This window comes from Neopsephotus bourkii, unplaced genomic scaffold (genome assembly GCF_033783945.1).
Source record: "Neopsephotus bourkii isolate Nb327-2 ecotype Australia unplaced genomic scaffold, CSIRO-AGI_Nbou_v1 NB_1052, whole genome shotgun sequence".
Classification (NCBI taxonomy): Eukaryota; Metazoa; Chordata; class Aves; order Psittaciformes; family Psittacidae; genus Neopsephotus; species Neopsephotus bourkii.
In genome coordinates, this window is record NW_026901541.1 from 1,399,821 (window position 1) to 1,420,957 (window position 21,137).

Here is a 21,137-nt window from a genome sequence, read left to right on the forward strand (position 1 = left end):
AATAAACTACTGCTGTTGCTTCTGATACTTATCTTGCCACCGTAGATCGAACAGTGTGGTGCCTCACAGCTCTCTGAAATAAAATAAGGCATACTTTACTCCCTAAATACTTACTACCTCTTGTATTCATTTATTGTGGATTTTATTTTCTTCTTTGCAAAGCAAGGATATGCTGTGTTATCCCTTCCTCATCTATGTTTTTTTCTCAAGGTCCCTTTGTTAGATGAGATTGTATGTTTCTAGTCTCTCTTTCCTAATTCCCTGTAACCATTGCAACTACACATTTTTTGGAACTGTGAAAGACATTAAGCTAGTTTCAAGTGGAGGTCTGAAAGACACATACAAATCTGCCTTTGTTGAATGGATACGTAGGAGTAATGCAAGTAAAATTTACAAGACATATTTCTGTATGTGTATGTATTTTCAGTGTTGGCGGACACTGGGAGTGTCTTATCTTGACTTTGTACAGGTAGGGACAGTATAGGTTGAGGGGGAGGGATCATCAGCTATTTTTATTTGTATTTGTACATTGAAAGTGTGTTAAATTGAACGCGTGGAAGTTTGTTGTTAATGTTTTTACCAACAACACTCAGCTAAAGAAAGAAATGTGGAGGAGATTTGATTTGTCTGTTTTGCAGAATTGCTTTAAGCCTTATTTATATATATATATTTATTTATATATATGTGTTAGTATTGACAAATAACTAAGATAGTATTACTTTTTTTCAGCATTTTCATGAAATTCTTGGAATCCAACCTGGAGAAGCACGTCTGTTTCTAAATGGCCTTCATATTGACCTGGATTTTCATGATCCTTTTAGGTAAGATGGTGTATTTTGTTCGAAGATTATAGAATTATTAATAATACTGGGGAGGTTGTGCTCATGGTGACAGTTAATCTCATCTGGGGGCCAGGAAGTGCTCCAATAGAGGGAGTACTGGTTTACAGTATGTTTGTTTTGAATATGAACCTTGAATAAGTAGTTGAAAATGGTGTTTTCTCTCTCGAATACAAGCTAACTACCCTGGACTGCAGGACAGCAGACTTTAGCCTGTTGTAAGATCTGCTTGGTAGAGTACCATGGGATAAAGCCCTGAGAGAAGGTCATCAAAGGGCTGGAGCACCTCTCCTATGAAGACATGCTGAGAGAGTTGGGGTTCTTCAGGTTGGAGAAGAAAAGTCTCTCGGGAGACCTTATAGTAGCCTTCCAGTACCTAAAAGGACTTGTAAGAAAACTGGACAGGGACTGTAACAGTAGGACAAGGGGTAATGGCTTTAAAGTGGAAGAAGATAGACTTAGATTAGACATTAGGAAGAAATTCTTTACTATGAGGGTGGTGAGACACCGGCACAAGTTGCCTAGAGAAGCTGTGGCTGCCCCGTCCCTGGCAGTGTTCAAGGCTGGGTTGGGCAGGGCTTTGAGTGGAAGGTGTCCCTGCTTGTGTCAGGGCAGTTGGACTAGATGACTGTTAAAGGTCCATTCCAACCCAGGCCATTCTATTATTCCATAATTTCAGTCTTTGTCTTGCCACCAATAAATTCTATTAATGCAGAGCTAATAAGCTTTTTTGTATAAGAAATGTTTCAGTTTCTCTAATTATAGTACAAATGTTTTGGGTGTGACTTGACTCTTCTATGCAAGCATTCATAAACTGTAAACATTTTCCCTTGCATTCTTCTGTATGTTGACAACAACAGGATAGATTTGACTATTTTAAAATCATCTCTGGAGACCTGCAAATTATAAATAAATCTACTGATGCTAAGACTGAAGGGTTTTTTTATGTTACTATGAACTGTCAAAATCTACAATTCTTTATCTTTTTAACACAAATTTGTCTTCTTTTTTCTTTCATGGAGTTTCTAAAACTTTCTTGGTTTTGGCATTTATACGTGCAATTTTTACTTGGTTTTTTTCTCAGCCAGAGTTTTGAGATGGAATTACTTGCATCATTTTTAGTAACAATGCATATATTAACAGTGCTTTTTAATGATAGCGCTAGGTTTAATTTCAACCTATTTTTAGAAGAAACCTTTCAGAATAGAGAAAATTCAAAATGAAGCAAGATAGAAATAAAAGCATTTGTAAAATCTTGACTGCTGTGTTCTGCTATTGAGTATTTCAGGTTTGTTTCCATTCTCACATTGAATTTTCAGGATGCCACAAATGTTCCAGAGTCTATACTGTCTTCTTGGGAAGAGTCTTCTTCTGGAGGTGTAGCTATGTTTCCTTTGTGGTGTTTTCAGGGTTCTGCCGTGATGCAGACTCACAGCTCATCTTTGTCTCCATCACTTGCTGCCTGCTTCTCTACACACTTTCAAAGCTTCCTCTTATGGTACCCCTGCTTGAGTTTCTGCCTTAGCCAGAAAAATGCAGTGAGCAACCTTTCACACTGCTGTCCTGCCACATCTTACTAAAGATCAATGAAATTCCATCATATAAAATAAACGTGAATGAACAACAGTTGTATAATCTGTTATAATTCTGTTTTGAAATAAGTTGGAGACATGCAGAATTATTAACTGATTTTGTTTTAAACATTTGACTGCAGGAGAATATAAAAATTATTTTCAGTGCTAAAAATAATCCTCACATTAATAGTCTTTGAAATATTTTTTTCATTTTGATGTCATGACAAGAGTTCTGTGTAGACATATTAAGCATTTTGTCTTCCTGAAAAAGTATCCTAGAGACTCTTAAACTGGAAGGAAAAGTGATGCATGGACTTCATGAACTTGGAATCAAAGAGGAGACCTTGAGTAGATTCATGAGGTTGCATATACATCCTACAGATGACACTTATGCACTAGATATTCGTCACTCTTCGATAATAGTAAGTAATTTAACAATTATTTATTTAAATATTACATATTTGATAACGCTGTGTATGAGGGAGTCTGTCTTTTTTTTTGCAGTGTAATTGAAATATTAGGTGTAAACCCATATATCAATAAGTAGTTTAAAATATTTTGGAGGGTGATAGCTCTTTAATATATTTTAGGAGTAATTTTCTCTAGCCCATACCTTACTAAAATTTTAAGATGTAGGATATTTAAATGAAAAGAGACATGTATCTAAGTACTTGCACACTCTCAGCTATAGAATTTGATTCTACAGCAATTAATCTACCTACATAGTATCCTCATACAATGCAGGGCTGCTAAATGTTCTTCAGAAGTATGGTAAGTGGATAATTGGGTAATTATGATAAATTGTGGACAACTTAAATATGTTTTTTCTAACTGTCCAATGATTCTGCTTCAAAATGTATACAGTTTTCATTACAAAGGTTATATGCCTGTGGAAAAAGCACTCAAGTGCTAATTTTCTTCACTTGAAAGAAGGATATATTCACTTTTCTGTTTCTCAAGGCTTGCACAGAAAACAATAAAGGAACAAATTAGCCATATATTTGTTAGTTCTTCTAATATATCTAAAGTGCTGCACTAGTGTTGATTATAGATAAATACTGTCTTACAAAGATGGGTATACTGTGTTACGCATATCTCTGTGGTATGCTATTATGACCTTTGTATTGTGAAAGTAGTTTCTACACTTGAAAAAACTGCTTTATTCACATCCTGATGTGTTTTTTAAGTGGCTGCCTTTGTTTTAGTGGATTAATAACATAGAACAAGACTACAGCTATAGCACATGGCCTGCAAGCTATCAGGAACTGCTAAAACCTGCATTTCCCGGAGTTATACAGCAGATTAGACGCAATTTATATAATTTGGTAAGTTTGGGAGAGCTCAATTTTTCTGCATAGTGTATGTATGTATGTACTTGAACAGGCAATTTATTGAAAAAATACACATGCTGTATTCATTGTGAAGGTTAGCATTTCATGTTTTCTATGTGGGTCTGCTAATAGCAATGGAAATCTTTTTGTATAGTGGGTCATATGTGATTATTAGTCTGATTTCCAGAAGTGGACTTGGGCACAGTTTTGGCTTGAGCTTTTCTCACTGCATATAGATAATTCACTACTATCAATTAATTTTCTTCATAGTTCACTACTTAGAGAAGACAATGATAACTGTGCTTGTTTTAAAGATGGTAAAATGAGGTACAAAAAGATTTAAGGTATAAAGCATACTAATTCTGAATGTCTTGTAGCCTAATGTTTCTTCTGTACATAGTATTATGTATCACTTAGGCTAAGGAAACAGCTATTGCTGATTTAAATTGGAATTTAAATAACAAAAGTTAATTGTCTGAATCATAGAATGGCTTGAGTTGGAAGGGACCTTAAAGACCATCTAGTTCCAACCCCCCTGTTTCTTTTGGTGAGTCAGTTGGTTGATACAGTTGGTTCTCTGGGCTGCGAGCACACACTGCCATTTCATGTCCAGCTTTTTTTTCCAGCTTTTTATCCAGCTTTTCATCCACCAGCACCCCTAAGTCTTTCTCCTCAAGGCTGCTCAGTCTCTTCATCCCCCAGCCTGTATTCATACCAAGGGCTGCCCAGACCCAGGTGCAGGACCTTGCAGTTGGCCTAGTTGAACCCCATGAGGTTTACATGGGCCCACTTCTCAGGCTTGTCCAGGTCTCTCTGAATGGCAACACATCCCTGAGGTATATCAACTGCATCACTCACCTTGGTGTCATCCATATGCTTGCTGAGGGTACACTTGATCCCCCTGTCTGTGTCATCAATGAATATGTTAAGCAATCCTTTTCCCAGCATGGACCCCCGAAGGACACGACTTAACCACTGATCTTCATCCAGACATTGACCTGTTAACCACTACTTTCTGGATGATACCATACGGCCAATTCCTTACCCATCAAACAGTCCATCAAATCCATCTCTCAGCAACTTAAGAGAGAAGGATGTTGTGGGGGACTGCGTCAAAGACCATGCAGAAGTCCAGAGAGATAACATCCATGATTTTTCCCTTGGCCATTGATGTAGTCATGCCAAGTGACATGAAGCTCAGTATATAAAAAGACAACCATAGTACAAGCAATGTGTAATAAAGAAATGCGTGTTTATAGTGAAGTGTATGTCTAATATGAAGTAGATTGCATTCAAAGTTAAATATTACTGAAAATAACAGCTAGAGTATAGAAATCTACAATGTATCATTTAATTATAATCTGAGGGGAGGGAGGGAGTGTTCAAACTTTTTAAAATTATTCTGCTGCATTTCAGCTACTTCAGCAAAATTATCAATTCTGAGGGGAGTTGCAGCACAAAGCTGAATAAATAAGGTATTGATGTCATAATTAAATCTGCGTAAGGATAATCTACCCATGCAGACAGATCCCAATTATGTGAGACAGGAGGGAAAAAATCTTTCCCAATGCTCCACTTCTCAATTAGAAAGTTTTAAGTCAGTATATTCTGTTTATTTTATTCTGGTTTTCACTGCGTAAGAGTTGAAAGAAGTAATGCGAAAAACAGCATTGGATCCTTTTTAATTAAATATCAAGTCCCTTAATAAAAGCAAAGTATTGGCATGGCATCTTTTTAAAAAGACTAGTGATATCACTTGGTTTGAAGGTCAGTAAATGGTTAAAGTCTGTTTTCAGTATTTGGTCCAAATTCATTAATTCTGAAGTTATTTTCATTTATACACTTAATGTTTTCTTACAATGAATGCCCTAGGAAACTGAAAACAGTTGAGGCACAAAGCTTCTTTGGAAATTTCTCGTTTGGAAATCTCAGATTTTATGTCTGAAAAAAAAAAAAACCAACCCGACATCAAGAATAAGTATTGTCTGTGTATTATGTTTTCTCTTATTAGGTACTTCTTATTGATCCTGTCCAAGAAGATACAGCTGATTATATGAAACTGGCAGAATTATTCTTTCATCATAATGTGCCACTTAGGTAAGGAAGACCGAAAGGCTTGAAGAGAAGTCTTAAAGGGTGTTTGATTTCCTTTTTTAGTTCTTCATCTTGTGTTCTGCTAGGCAAAGGTACAAATTCAAATGAAGGCCAGTGCAACAGCATTCTAGTCAGACACACTGGTTGCCCAATTATATTAAGCTTACCTGGGTATTAAGTATTCTTAAGAAAACAGGTTTCAAGGGATAGCATACCTGAGTGTGTGGAAAATGAACTGCAGCAGTCTGGTAAAAAGTTACCTTGTTGAATACTCCCACTGGATGCCCATGTGAAGATGAATTTTAAGCAAAATGGTCTGTAAGTAAAACATGATTCAAAGGCATTTTGAATTTAGCTCTTTCAACTGAGGTTGTTTTACCTGGTTTTGTTTTATATAAGTACTTGAAAAACGAAAGCACGATTTTCCTCACCCAGTTTTGAATTTCTGAAAATCAGTTGCCTGAGGCTGAACTGGTCATCATTTGAGGGAGAGAGAGAGAGACTTCTGAGGAAGAACATGGTTGATCTGAGATGCCTACTTAAGAAAAGATGAACTTCTCTTGGAAGTTCCTGTTTATTTACACAGTTAATGAAAGAAGAGAAGGGCATCGAAAGTAGATCTAAGGTTCAGCAAGATGAATTCCATGTTAAATATTTAAAATCTTCCTGTGAAACAGCTTTTTATTTCCTCAGTAAGTTACAGGGTTTTAATTTCCTTTAAAATTATGCTAGTTCCGATCATCATTTATTTTTTCTTCATGTTTTATTTTTTAATGACAAAAAAAGTAGTAAAGGACAGATATTAGTTATCTGTGCATTTTATCACTGTTGTTAATACTTGGGAGGCAATACTACTTCAGTCCTTGAGGAGAATATAGCCTAGAACCTAATTTGCCTTTTCTAATAAATGACAGCATAAGATAAGCCAAACTGGATCAGACTAAAGGTCTGACTTTGAGATTAGATCAACTGCAATGTACACAGTATTCAAGATGTGGACAAGCCATGGAGTCTATAGTTTCGTATAATATTTTTCTTTGCTGACTGTTCCTACAGCACCCAGATGACACACAACTTCAGGGCAAGTTATTTGCAATAATAATAGATGTAAAAATTGGGAGAAGCAATTAATTGTAGAACTTCTTTATGCATTAGTTATTACTTATATCTGTTTAGGAAACTTGCTCTATTTCTTACTACCCTCTCTCCTTTCACCTGATGCACAACTGATTATGTCATAGAATCAGAATGGTTTGGGTTGGAAGGGACCTTAAAGATCATCTAGTTCCAACCCTCCTGTCATGGGTAGTGACACCTTCCACTAGACCAGATTGCTCAAAGCCCCATTCTTGGGGTTGGTCTTGAATCTGGCCTTGAACACTGCAGTAGCTGTATTAAAATTGGTGTGAACAGGAAATTAATGGTAGTTTGAACATGGGGGAAAACCCAGAGGGTAGAAAAGGCAAAAGAAGGGCTAGTAAGAATGGCAGGTGTTGGTGACAGGACATCAAAACCCCTGCTTGTCTACATGCAGTTACTCAGGACACTCATTTCAGGAAAAATAAAAGACAGACAGTGGCCAGACTAAAACAAAGACTTAAGCATTCAGGAGATGATGGCAGGAATGTAAAGAATGTCATAACCTTCAGGCAGGTAAGGAAAGAAAAGGCTGTGAGTAAATCCTAGTGATTTACAAAAATCTTAATTATGGTCAGCTTTAAATGAGAAAAAAGACACCCAAAATCAGTACATAGTTGATAACCTAAGCATAATCTGGGAGACTGATGAAGACTGCATAGCTGGTATTGTCAGTGTCACCACAGACAGTCATGGCACCACCATCTAAGTACAGGTGTTTTCTTCATCCCTACATGCTGAACAGATTACTTGACCGCAAATGTCTTGTTCTTCTACTGTCAGTATTAGAATGTGTGTGAAACTGATACTGTTTTAAAATGTGTGAACTTTTCTTTTATAGAATTGGATTTGTTTTTATTTTAAATACAAAAGAAGAAATTGATGGAAATGAAGATGCTGGAATAGCACTTTGGAGAACTTTTAATTACATTATGGAGGAATCTGACACCTCTCAAGCCTTTTCCTCGATAATTAACGTGAGTACTTTCACAAGAAATCACCTTTTTCTCGTTACTTTTATTTCCTTTCTATATAGTTAGGATTTTGGTACCTTATAACAACTTGATAAGTTTGCTTTTACTGTACATGGAAGTAAAATATTAAAAACATGTATAGCATTGTTAAGCTATAGAAGGATTTGCAGAAATTCTTTCCTCTTCCAGGATCCAGGATGACTTGCTCTTGTTATTTTACCTGTCTACAGCCTTTCTTCAAGAATCTAGAAAAGTAGATGCATGCCTTATACCTTTCAGTGTTTTCTTGTGAAAAATTGTTCTGTATTATTTGTGTTAACATGATGTAGTTGTCTTGGTCTTCTGTATCTCTTGGAGTACAGGCATTTTAATATCACTTTGGCAATCCTATAAGCTTTGAAAAACCCTGGGTTGTTCTGTAGTTTAGAAGGTGAAACAGAACAAGACAAGTTCTTTCTTGCTCATGTTTGAGCTTTTCATGGGTGTAAAAACTGTAGAAATATTCCAGGCTTGCAGCTTAATAATTGAGATTGGTTTTGTGTGTGAGAGAATGCAGGTTTGTGTAAAGACAGGTATTTCAGAGGTGGGAGATGAATGGAGGGAAATAAAGTGAGCAGTCTAATAGAAAACTCTACAGGCAAAATTGTATCAGAGAATATTGTATTAATACATGATTTTTTTTTTCTTTTTTTTCCTATCATTCTGTTCAGAATGCCTAGAAACTAATGTCATGGACAAATGCAGAAAGCTTAAGAGGAATGTAATTGAGGTAACTAGGAGTACCTTGGAAGAGAAATAGAAATCCACAAGTGTTAGGGAGCTGATACACGTGTGACTATTATCCATGACCAGATGACAAAACATCAATTTACAGAGTGTTTTTTTAAATGTCGTGTTCTTCTGTTTACTTTGCTTCATAACATAAAGAGGAGGGAATGTTAAATATAATTTTAAGTTAGCAAAAATAGAATCAATAAAATACAGGGTTGAGATGTTCAGAACTGTAGAGAGAAATGTATTATTCCTCATTTGAAAAGAAATAGATTGAAAAATTTTCACTTCAAATTTCTTTTGTAAGTTTGATGAAAGTAATAAGATTTTATGCTATGGAATAAAATAGCATTGGTAAGGAAAAATTGTCACTGTAGGAAAAAAGTGTTGCTCACTAATTCAGGCTTGAATTCATCCCGTATAGCTTCAGGTAACTACTCATGGTTAGGTAGTTTATAGTAAGAATTTAGATTCCTTCTCTAATCAGTGGAGAAGAAATAACCTTTCACGTTCAGCTCACAGAAATGTATTTCCTTTGCCACTTCAGATTTAGACTGAAAGTATAATAATAGATTAATCAGAACGGTGCTCTGATGGAAGATTGTGCATATGTGTGATGGTGATAATTACTAAAGCAGTATAAAAAATGCACTATAGCAATAAAACCAGTATAAGAGTATACTGATACAGAATTTACTAGAGCACTCTAAAAAGTTATTTTTTGTTTTTATTAATTTAGTTATGTTATGATTGTCAATTTTTTACATTATTTCTGTTACAATTCTTACAGATGTACCATGAAGTGCAAGGTGGAAATGTTCTAACAGTAAATCATGTGAAAGATGTTCTTAGAAGAGAATACCCACATGCTCCTGTTCAGAGCATCCTCGGTATTCATTCTGAATATGATGAAGGGAGAAAGGTATGTTGGGAGGAGTGGTGAGAAATCCTGCAGTACACAATTAAGTATTTGTATATCAAGTATCTGAGTATTTGTCAAGCTGAAAGATTGCTAAATATTAAAGCAAGTATATACAGTATCTTTGAGTCAAAAATTTTCTTCTGCCATTTTCATTCAGTGATTAGTGAAACTGTTTAAAAGGTTTCTGCATTACTTACTATTCTGCCTGCTGCATTCAGGACCATAAGGCTTTTTCTAATAAGCATGTCAAGGGGCCTGTCCTGAACTTCAGAAGTTTACCTGTGTCTTCTGGGCAAGGAGCTGAAGCCTGGTCTTCTAGGCAAATAATTGTTTCCTTTAATTACACTTTCTGGTTATAATTTCTCTTGGGAAAGACAGCTATGGATTTTGATTTAAAGGCTGTGGAGAAGACATTTTTATCTATAATTGATTATGTAGGCAATTTTCTGCTGAAATATATACCTAAAAATACCATGAAGGATGAAAGAATAGGAAGGGGGAATTACTTACAATGTATTTGTATTTGTTTGTCTAACTGAATTTTCTCTGAGGAAAAATCAGATTGTTATGTTTTCTTATCAAATAAGGCTTTGCTTCTGAGCATAAAAGCCTTTTAAGTTGTTTTTTTTTGGGGGGGAGTGCTCTTTGGGGAAAAGGTCTTGTTTATTCATCTGAAACTGACTTTCTTAAGGTCTTTCTCCAATGTTCTTTACTTAATAGTTTTTGCTAAGAATATTAGTCAAAAGAAGATTCTCACCAAGAAGATAAAACCAAAGTTTCAAACCACCATATATCTATCTATAATTTCTTTTGCCATTCCATTTGAGAAATGAGTCCCATGTGTCCTGTTTGGTTTCCAAACATTTCCTGTTTTGTCCCTGCTACTTACGAGAAGTTGTGACACTGAATAGTGCTTGGAGATTAGAGTTCATGATCTCTTGAGGCTAGTTTCATTTTTTGCCTAAGTCAGCCACAGTCTTATTTAATCCTGTGATATTTCTGATCTGATCAGGCAGGAGCAACTTTTTATAAAAAGAGTGGCCTGGGTCCATTGCCTCAAGCTCTGTTTAATGGCGTGCCCTTTAACAGAGAAGAGATGGATGCTGCAGAGTTAGAGACCATTATTCTCCAGAGGATTATTGATGCCACCGGAATCTTTCAGAGGGCAGTGTTTATGGTATGTTTAACATTTCTGAATGAATGCAAGATGAAATATTTGATAGTAAACCACTTGAGCCATGTTTATATATTAGCTTTTTACAATGAGATGGCTTGAAATTAATATCACAAGTGAAATTACATTGTTACATTAATTTTTAGTCATGGTTTTGAATGAGTGTATTTAGATTATACAAGAATGAAGGATCAACTAAGCATGTAGTAATTATATAGAATTTTTTCAACCAGAGCCTGAGAATGTATTGAAGTTGTTCACCGAAAATATCTATCTGCCATTTTGAAATATTATATATATGGTATGTATATGTTTTTGACTTTTCCATAACTTGGTGCATGTAGAAGCTTTAATCTCAGTTGAAAGGTTGTACACATACTTGGTCTTTTTTGTCTTGAAACGAAAAGATTTACTTTTTCTCTCTTATGACAGGGTTTGTTAAATGATCATGTGAATGCAATGGATTTTCTTATGGATCAGCACAATGTAGTTTCCCGTCTAAACCCCAGTATTCTTGGAGCAGAGAAAAGATACATACATTTCAGATCCACATCTGGTAACTACTTTTCTCTGATTAGCCATTGATATGGTTTTCCTTTTTCTAAGTCTAACATATTGCATTTTACATTTTTCAGTTCCGTTTGATGTGGATGACTTCTCTACTTTCTCCTTTTTGGACTCACAAGATAAAAGTGCTGTGATTTCAGACAGCATGAAGTATTTAACAAAAAAGGGTATATTAATTTTCTATATGGGTATTATATTTATACATATATGTGGGCATTACAAATCACTGTAATTTGTCAGTTAAATATCCCAAGTAAGTACGTACCCCAAGAATCATATGTGAATAAATAAATTTCCTGATATCACAATATTTTCTTTCTAGAACCAGATCATATCCTAATATTATAAATTGTAACTAATAGGGTAGTTATTCTAGATTTTTGTGTTTTCAAAATGGGATGGATGATGTGGCTAGTTGTTTTTTGTTTTACAGATTTAAAGTTAAAAAGCTTTGTAAGACTTTGCAATTTCCATACTAACACTGTTTTTTACTTGAGGATGTTAAAGAGACTATATTCAGTTTTTAAGTGACTCTTGGTTGCAGCATTATCAAGTGATGAATGTATAGTCTTTATAATATCTGTATCAAAAATGGGCATTTCTACAATTTAAGGGATAGTTGATTTCATGCCTTATTTGCAGTATTTATTTATGCAGTATTAATAATCTTTACTTACTCCATTATCAGAAAGAAATGCCATACACTTATTTTTCTTCAGGATAGAATTATTTGACTCTATTTGATTCTCCGTCTACAACCACAAGGACATCCCAGCTAGTTGTCATATGATAACTGGCTTTCAATCTGTAGGTTCATTTCTAAGATTTAAATCTCTTGTGTAAAAACCCCCAACTTTTAAGCTGGAATCTCCATTTCAAATCTCTCTCTTCACTGTGTTTCTCTAGACCACAGCAACACTCAGTAATAATCTCTCCCTAGAATCTCAGCAGAACACTCCAAAATTCCTGTTGATACATATTACCTTTTAGGGGATATATCATAAACCCAAATAGACTGATATTCTTCTACAGATGATTTTGTAGAACCTTTCATGTACCATTGCCCTTCTATGATGAATAAAGATCAAGACACTATAGACTGAGAAAAAAGGGGGATTTCTGCATAGAAATCTATGCAATAGTTTACTTTTTTTGTTTAGTATTTTCCTGTTTGTGTCCAGAAACTGTAAATTTTGTCCTGCCTTGACTCTCCCTTTGCTGATGGGGAAAGTGAATGGCCTTAACTCATTTTAATTATTTTCATTTCTGGCTATATGACCAGCCTCCAGCAAATGTTCAAAAGAAGCCTGGGATAAAGCAGCTCTTGTTAATTGGAGCTAGTTTACAATTTAGGGCCATCTTGTTTCAGTGATACAGCAACAGATTGACTATTTTAGTGACTCTCTCATATTAACATGATAAATTACCTCCTAAGGATTTTATTTCAGTTCAGAGGGTAAAAGATTCTGATGTGGCAAAGATTGGTCTACAGTTGAAGTCAGAAAATGTACACATGAACTTCAAAATCTCAAAGAAAATCTAATTCGTTATTCATGAGAAGAGTCTCCAGAATGTAAAGCAGGATTATCTTTAATTTTCAGATGAAGATGCATTATATGCTGTTACTATCTGGATTGTTGCTGATTTTGATAAGCCAGCTGGGAGACGACTGCTTTCGAATGCCTTGAAAAGCCTGGTGAGTTTCTAGCAGTTTTTATTGCAATAATTATTATATGTTCTTAACAACACTGTGGACATTCAAGAATTACACTCTTAAGTAAAGGTGTAATAAGAATTATTTTTGTGGGTCAGATGACGACTTACAGGACTGTGCTTTCACTTTGCTCTACTCTCCTGCAACGCTGGCATCTGACAGGCCTGTAAATGATTATTTAGTTTATGGGTTCTCACTTCTTCCCAGTTACACACTTTCTCCCATGAGGTAACCTAGTGTGTTACCTGGGCCAGGGAAGTTAGATCCTAATATGAACCATTATGCAGTGTTCTTCTGTGTTGCATGTCAGCTGTGGCTGTGAAGTAACTTTTTTTTCACATCCTATTTGTATGCTTCTGAGACAGATTAATTTTTTTAATTTGTATTTTTATGTGCTAGGAGGATTATCCACATTTAAGAGTCTGATTAGGTTCCTCAGTGTGAATAATAGGACTTAGAGTATACAAGAAAATGTCATGTAAATATAAATGACAAAAAAAAAATCTCAGTTCTGGGGAAGTTAAAAGAGTGATTAGAATAAAATTGGGAAAACATCTAGATTTAACTGATCAGGAATGAAACTGGAACCACCCTAAGGGAATTATAAAATTGTTATGCTGCAGGGAGTGGGTGATACCAAATATGTCTTTAAAAATAACCTTAAAAACCTGCAAAGTACAAGTCCTTGTTACAGAAAATCATTTCATTTATCTGCCTACTAGGTCTGTGGCCTGAGCTTGACAGTTGTATTCCCTCTCTAGTTTTATTTTTTCACCCCTTCAGCAGGGAAAATATGCTGTAGGTCCCAACTAGGAAGTGAGAGCTGTCTGTCAAGCTCCCATGTGTTAGTAAGGAGAATCGAGGAAAAACATTAGAAAAAAAACAAGGCTTGCTGGATCTTCTATGAAGTGGCAGTTTAATTGGTTCTCTTAATTCTCATTGATAGATTTGATTTAGATTAACCTCATGTAAACTACTTGGTCTAGTGATTGCCAAGTTTCATGACAGAAAAAAACACAGATTTTTTTTTTAAGTTCATTGCTTTGCATGGAGGTTCTCTACTCCTTTCCAGGCCCTCTAGTTTCAGATCAGGGTCTAGTAGAATTTCTGGTAGGTACAGAACAGGCACTGAAACATCTTGTGCATGACTACCATCAGCATTTGAAGAAAAGCGTAAAAGAATCTGGGAGGGGAAGTGGATGAAAGGAACTGACAAAATTTTAACTATTCCAGTTAATACATAATATTTCAAAAAATACTAATATATTTTTACTTCATTTGTAAAAACTGGAGATGTCTTAGCTGGAAGAGACCTCTGGAGGCATTCAGTTAGGCCTCCCTCTCCAACTGGGATTATTGCTAATATCAGATCAGGTCAGCTGTAGGCTTGTCTGAAGAAGCCCTGAAAACCTCCATTGCCTCACTTGACAATTTGCTCTGGTGTTGCACTGCCTTCCTAGTGTAGTTTTTCCTGCCAAGTCAAAATTTATGAACCTTGTTATACTCTCTGCCACTAGCGCAAAGAGTTCAGCTCTCTCGTGTTTCTCTCTCACCATTAAGTAGCTGTTGGCATTCTCCATAGCCTTCTGTTTGCCAGACTTCTTTCAATACCTCCTCACAGGCCCTTAGGGCTTATTACTGCTACCTGGTGTAGACCTTTCGGAAGCTTCTCCAGACTCAAAATCTCCTTACTGCAGTGGTGGGACCAAAACCAGGAGCAGCAGTTCAAGTGCAGCCTCACAAGTACTGAGTAGAGGAGAATAAGAACTTCCCTTGATTGGTTTTCTGTATGTCTTGTAATGTAGCCTAGCGCACCACCTGTCTTCTTTCCAGCAGTAACACACTTATCAGGAGCAGTTTCAACTACACGTTTTCAAACTTTTCGAATAAATATTTTAACAAAACTTTCCTCAAGAGCTGCAATTTAGAGTTTGTCACTTAAATATGTTGCATACCAATGATAACTTCCCTTATTTCTGTATTCCTTACTGCAGTAGTGTCTGTTTACCTTTTCGTTAGCTAGTGATGCTATTTGATCGTACCTTAGAATCACTACTCTAATAAAATTTAAGTGGCACCATTAGATTTGCCTGCTATTAAGATTAAAGTGAGTGGATAAATTTTCTTATATTTATTTTATGTTTTTATTTGATAGTTTTTTAAAAACATCTACAAAGCCATTTCTGGTTTGTAAATGAACATTTGTATATGTTTTTAAATTTTTAAATGTTAAAAACACAGAATATTCTATTAAAAAAATATCTTCCATTTAAAATACATATTATGAAACAGGTAAATCCTTACTAATAAGATTTTTACTCCTAAAGTTTTGGATTAGGCATTGATGTCTGTTTTCTAAAGACAAAGAGCTGCAATAATTTAAATACTTACGGGCATTTCACAAAACTATAATAGATATGAATACATTAGGTAATAGCAGATGGAACTTTAAAACTGTGTATTATTCTGTATTTTTCTTCACAGAAAACAAGCAGTCATACACGACTTGGGATTTTGAACAACCCTTTGTCAAAAATAAGGGAAGATAACACAGCCATTGCAAGAGGAATTTTGACTGCTTTTCTAACCCAGAACAACAACAACTTAAAAAGTTTCCTAAGTAAACTCAGTAAGGAAGAGACAGCAAAATCCCTTGCTGCTGGAACTAAGATTGCTAAATTCCTTGTCCCAGTGAGTGTAAAATCAATTAGACTGTTTTCTTTTTCATTTCATATATTTTATTGTAAGGAGATGTTGAGAATAATAGTGTTTGGCCAAATGCCATGAAGTTTATAACACTTGTACAGTTTCTGGTCTAGCAGATTTGAGTCTTTGACAACTTCTGTGTGATGGAATAATAGAGAATTTCTTTAAAGTAAAGGAAGAAAATACGAGAGTATTGAAAAATACAGAGTACAGATATTGGATTATTGAGACAAATAGTTGAAATTTTAATTGTTGATTTTATTTTTTTAAAGCGCTCACTTACTTAAAATTACAGTATAATGTTTACCATGAATTAAGACTTCAGAAGTAACTGTGTTTACCTTGCTGTTGTGGTTGCGAGAAGTAGTAGGCAGAGACTGAGGAGGCTAAGGTTAATGAGCATTGTATACTTCTGGCTAATATTTTATGGTGCATTTCAATGAAAATTCATTGGTTTAAAATGTAAACGTTGCTGATTTCAAAGTTCACATGTAAAGCAGAGTTGAGTTGTCAAATAACAGCTGCAAACTACAGTTTCCATTTCAGATAGAGCTGTAAATGTTAGTATTTTTAAATAGGAAGATTTGGAAGACTTAAGAGAACTTGCTGGCACCATATTGGAAAACTAACTGGGTCGTGCTCTTACTTCATTGTCTGATAAATTTTGAATGACATAAAGGCAACTAATTAAGCAGTGTATTATCTGAATTAGTCTTATCTGCTTGGTCTGTGTGTTTCTAATGAAGAAATACCTATCGGTAGCATTTAATACAGGAAGGTAATTATGACAGGTGAGGCACAGTGCCATTGTAAGCATGGCAAAGTTCCAGCATTTTTTTTCCCAGTTTGAATGTTGATCTGTTACATGTCTAACTGGATGATTTTTGCTATCCCAAAACATGTTTAAAGCTGTATCCAGTGGCCACATAAAATGACTGTTAGGTGTTTAGAGTATTATGCATGTTTTTACACCTTTTTCCTAAAAGCTCTTTTTTATGCAGCTATGTTCTGGATCATAGAAAAAGTGTTTAAACTCAGGCTCAGCTTTCCTCTCATGGTTATTCAGTTTCCCAAAGGTAAAAACTGCATACTAGCTAGCTGGCAGACCATGGCTCCACTCCATCGGTCATGTTCTTACACTAGGGCTGAGGTGGTTCTTATGTTACTACATAACTTGAAGAAAATTTTGATTACCTCAGCTATTACAAAATCTATTTTTTGCTGAAATAATTATCTCATGCTTTACCTTTGCTTTAGGGAATGGATGGCAACACTTTTGAGAAGAAGTACAACACTTTAGGACTGGATATAATTAAAACTCACCAGATGTTCTGCCAGGAGGTTCTTAAGCTGCTTCCTGGGCAAATGGCTGTTATAAGCAATGGCAGGGTAAGAAAGAAATTAAGTCATCTCTCAGTCTCTCTGTAGATACTTACTTCCTGGAACTTCAGGTTCAAGGTAAAGAAAATGCATTATATAGATTTCCCACTTAATCAGTGTGTTGTTAGAGAATGGTGTAAATGTTTGCCTTGTTTTTTTATTTTGTTTTACTCCTGATTTGTATATTATCTCTCTTCGATTGAAGCTATTAGGCAAGTATGTCATCACTCCCACAGCTACTTAAGAGTTAATCCTACGAAATTCTTTCAGTACTTTAATATTTAATGCATTACAAATGATATTAAATAACACCTTTGATCCTAAAGTTACCTATATTTTACACATTTGAGGTAGGGTAAAATACTGCTTATATAATTAAAAAAAATAAATACATTGACCGGGGTAGTATTCCAGGCTGTAAAAACCCAAATTGTTTATAAGTATTAAACTGTTAGTCTTAATTCTTGGTGTTCAAACAAGGGTACAGTATGTCTGTTGTTTCAGTTTCTTGTATGTATATTCTGAAACTAATAGCCTTAACTGCAGTGTGGCTATTCTGAACTGCGATTAAAACCCATAATATAGGATTCACTATTTAGTACTTGTTAATGATAGTCAATACCTTACATTACAAATACAGTTTATACAAACTACTTTGAGTTATCTCTTCTATTTTCCATTTATTCCTCTACCATTAGAAAAACATTGAGATACTGTTTCGGGATGTCATTTCTAGAAACTCTCTTTAAATTGTCGTTTTAGTTGCTCTTGCGCATCCTATTTGGCTTCTGAGATACAACTGAAATACCACTAACAAACCCACAGAAAGCATTTTTGTTGATTAAGCACAGAAGAATTGTGTTGGCTTGTTTGTTCTCCCTCACCCACCAGAATGTGCAATGTTATTTTATAAATGGTTGTTACTGTATACCATGCCTTAAAAAAAAAGCCCTCAAGTGTCATATTTTAAGTTTGGAGGAAGTTTCTTTAAAACACTTGGATAAATTTGGTAATACATATTCATCTATCTGAAAGTATGTTTTCACTTTAAAAGATTACTTTTAAAAAAGACATGGGGTATCCTTCCTTTCTGTCCTTGCTATTTCATCACTGAAATTTTGTATTTATTAGCAAATTATTTTTTTCTAATTATGACTTCTACAAAAGTAGCATGGTATTTCATAATCACATTATGGCTTTCTCTATCTCATGTATCGTTAAAATATATTAATTATTCAAAAGTGTAATTTTACTAGATAACCTCTCATTTCTAAGAAGAAATTGAAATTTGGGAGAGGGGGACTCAGCACCAAATATACATCATGATATTCTACATATGGGGAGCCCTTTGGGCTCTTAAAGTTGATTTGGGTTATTTTAGCCTGGTGGACAATGAGTACAAAATCCAAACAACATTCTAAAGGCTGTTTTCTGGGACTTAAGGCACCTTCTTCTCCTTCAGATACTAAAAAAAGTAGTTCTGTTTCTTGTCTCTGCATATCCTCCATTCCTCATCCTTTGCTGTTTTCTTGCTTTCTATCCATTCTGCTTTATTTGAGAAACCTTGAGGAATAAAAGACTGTGTTCACTGAATTAAACAACTAAAGAAAGTGGTTGGCAGATAGTAATTGGAATTTCAGTTTAAATTATCTTAGATTTATTTTTTCTAAATAGTGTGGTTCTTTACATAGGTATATATAATGAAGAATATTGTGGATATTTCTATTGCAGCTGTTCTTTATGAGTAATAATTAACTGTAATTACATAACTGTAGAAACCTAATCCTGTATAGTTAATCTACAGTTTAGTAATATATAGTTAATAATATTGATGAGTGCTGGGGGGCGCGTATTGAATATTGTTTATTCATTTAAAATGTTAGTATATTTTTGCTTACAGAAGAAACATCATTGGGACATTCTATGCTTAGTAACACTTTATCTCTGCTTAAGGTACTGGGTCCTTTAGATGAAAATGAATTCTATGCAGAAGACTTTAATTTGTTGGAAAAGATAACATACAGTACCTCAGCAGAGAAGATTAAAGCTATTGTTAAAGAGATGGGAAACAGTAGTAAAAGGTAAAATTCTTTTGCATTTTGAGGCTTTATGATATACTGCCATGTTTATTGCCTATGACAAATTAATAATCCTTTTGCATGGGAAATACAAAGGTTCAATATATAGTCACAGTACTCTTCATACTATATACATACATATATACACTCTAAAAGCACTTAGTGTTTGTTGTTTGCATGCTATGTATTTGCTATCTTCTTACTTAGCATCTGAGTCCTTCTATGTAGACAAGTTTAACTGTCCCTCGTTTCCTTTTTATCATTTACCTGACAGGCTTAGTATACTTACCTACTCAAACCCTTGCCTTATTTTCTAGAAGAAATGGCACATTTGCTGCATTTTGCATCATAATTTTGCTTGGCTAATTATGCTATTTAACATAGTTTTCCACTGTGTATATAAACTGTATACGTTGGATTGCAGCTGCATGTGTTGTTTACCCTACAGCTGACAGTCTCTTTGCTACTTCCTTGTAACAGCACAGAGCCGAATAAAAAGGCACCCTGTGTTATTCAAGAGATGTGCACCCTTTTATCATTGGTAATATGTGTGATGAGGCTAAGGCATAAAGGAGGTTATTGTGTGTCTCGAGAATTATATACATGTCCTCTCCAACTTGCTTCATAACATTTGTGCAGATCTGCTAAATTACTCCAAATACTTCATCTACTTTAACTGTACTTAGAACCAGGAGACAAGTATAGCTAACTGCAAATAATACCTTCTAGCTTTTGTTTACTGAAGAGTAATTATAATGATACTAAGCTTGATAAAATTCAGTGCATCTTAAAACCACAATAATATCTGAGTATTGCTATTTGAAGTGAGGAAGTGCATTGTCTTTGGGAATCATTAGAAAAGGAGCATGTAGAAGCGTGGGCAGTGTGGTGTTCTGACACCTTGCTAGCCAACATTCACACATCTGTTAACTGAAGAAGTGTAAAGATGAGTTCTAGCCAGATTTTAATCTAAGGATGCAGGTTGTGTTCAAAGAAAAGAGCAGGATTATGTTACTTTTACAATGTCTGTTGACTTTCTATGTCTAAGTATCATTTCTGGCATTTGGAAGGACTGGCACAGCTGAAAGAATAACTACCAGAAAAACAAAATCAAGAAGAGATAGAAATATTGAGGAGATAACTAGTGAGAAGCAAAACCTATTTAAACAAATGTAAAGACTTAGTGACACTGAAAGATGACTGTCAGGGGCTGTAGTGATAGGACAACGGGTAATGGGTTCAAACTAAAACAGGGGTATTTCAGGTTAGATATAAGAAGCTCTTTACTGCGAGGGTGGTGAGGCCCTGGAACAGGTTTCCCAAAGAAGTGGTAAACTCTCAGTCCCTGGCAGTGTTCAAGGCCAGATTGGACAGAGCCTTTGGTGGCATGGTCTAGGGTGAGGCACGCCTGCCCATGGCAAGGGGGTTGGAACTATATGATCTTAAGGTCCTTTCCAACCCAAGCCATTCTATGATTTTATACTAAAGTTTCTACAGAAATTCCAGTAAGAAATAAAATACATAGAATGATTTGGGTTGGAAGGGAACTTAATCATCTAGTTCCAAGCTTCTATCATGGGCAGGGATGTTGTCCACTAGACCAGGTTGCTCAAAGAAAGACACCAGAATGCTCTATAAATAGCTATAAATGTCACCAGATTGCACCATGCAAACTGTGAGGCTGAATGGCAGTTCTGCTAGTTCTGCATCACGTAATTTTTAGAAGTGTACAGTTCACAAGCTGTAAGGCAGTAGTGGTTCTTGGTTATTTTCATGCCAAAGATTTTCTTCAAAGCTACAAATCTTGAGGTGACAATCATTTTAGAGAGTCTGGGTTTGGGATGTGGGTATCTGTTATGCAGACAGACATACATTA

The 21,137-nt window shown here is 35.2% G+C and overlaps 1 protein-coding gene across 3 annotated transcripts in view; it reads left to right on the forward strand.

Annotated features, from left to right (window-relative positions):
• Positions 1-21,137, forward strand: part of UGGT2 (UDP-glucose glycoprotein glucosyltransferase 2) — an 82,726-nt gene that overhangs the window by 33,636 nt on the left and 27,953 nt on the right. For all 3 annotated transcript variants that reach the window (XM_061361076.1, XM_061361077.1, XM_061361078.1), the window contains 13 exons: positions 730-821; positions 2,685-2,835; positions 3,619-3,738; positions 5,756-5,841; positions 7,817-7,952; positions 9,511-9,642; positions 10,655-10,819; positions 11,249-11,372; positions 11,452-11,550; positions 12,985-13,079; positions 15,582-15,788; positions 17,061-17,192; positions 19,137-19,264. In XM_061361076.1, coding sequence (XP_061217060.1) covers positions 730-821; positions 2,685-2,835; positions 3,619-3,738; positions 5,756-5,841; positions 7,817-7,952; positions 9,511-9,642; positions 10,655-10,819; positions 11,249-11,372; positions 11,452-11,550; positions 12,985-13,079; positions 15,582-15,788; positions 17,061-17,192; positions 19,137-19,264 — 1,667 coding nt within the window. The remainder of the gene's footprint in view (positions 1-729; positions 822-2,684; positions 2,836-3,618; positions 3,739-5,755; positions 5,842-7,816; positions 7,953-9,510; positions 9,643-10,654; positions 10,820-11,248; positions 11,373-11,451; positions 11,551-12,984; positions 13,080-15,581; positions 15,789-17,060; positions 17,193-19,136; positions 19,265-21,137) is intronic.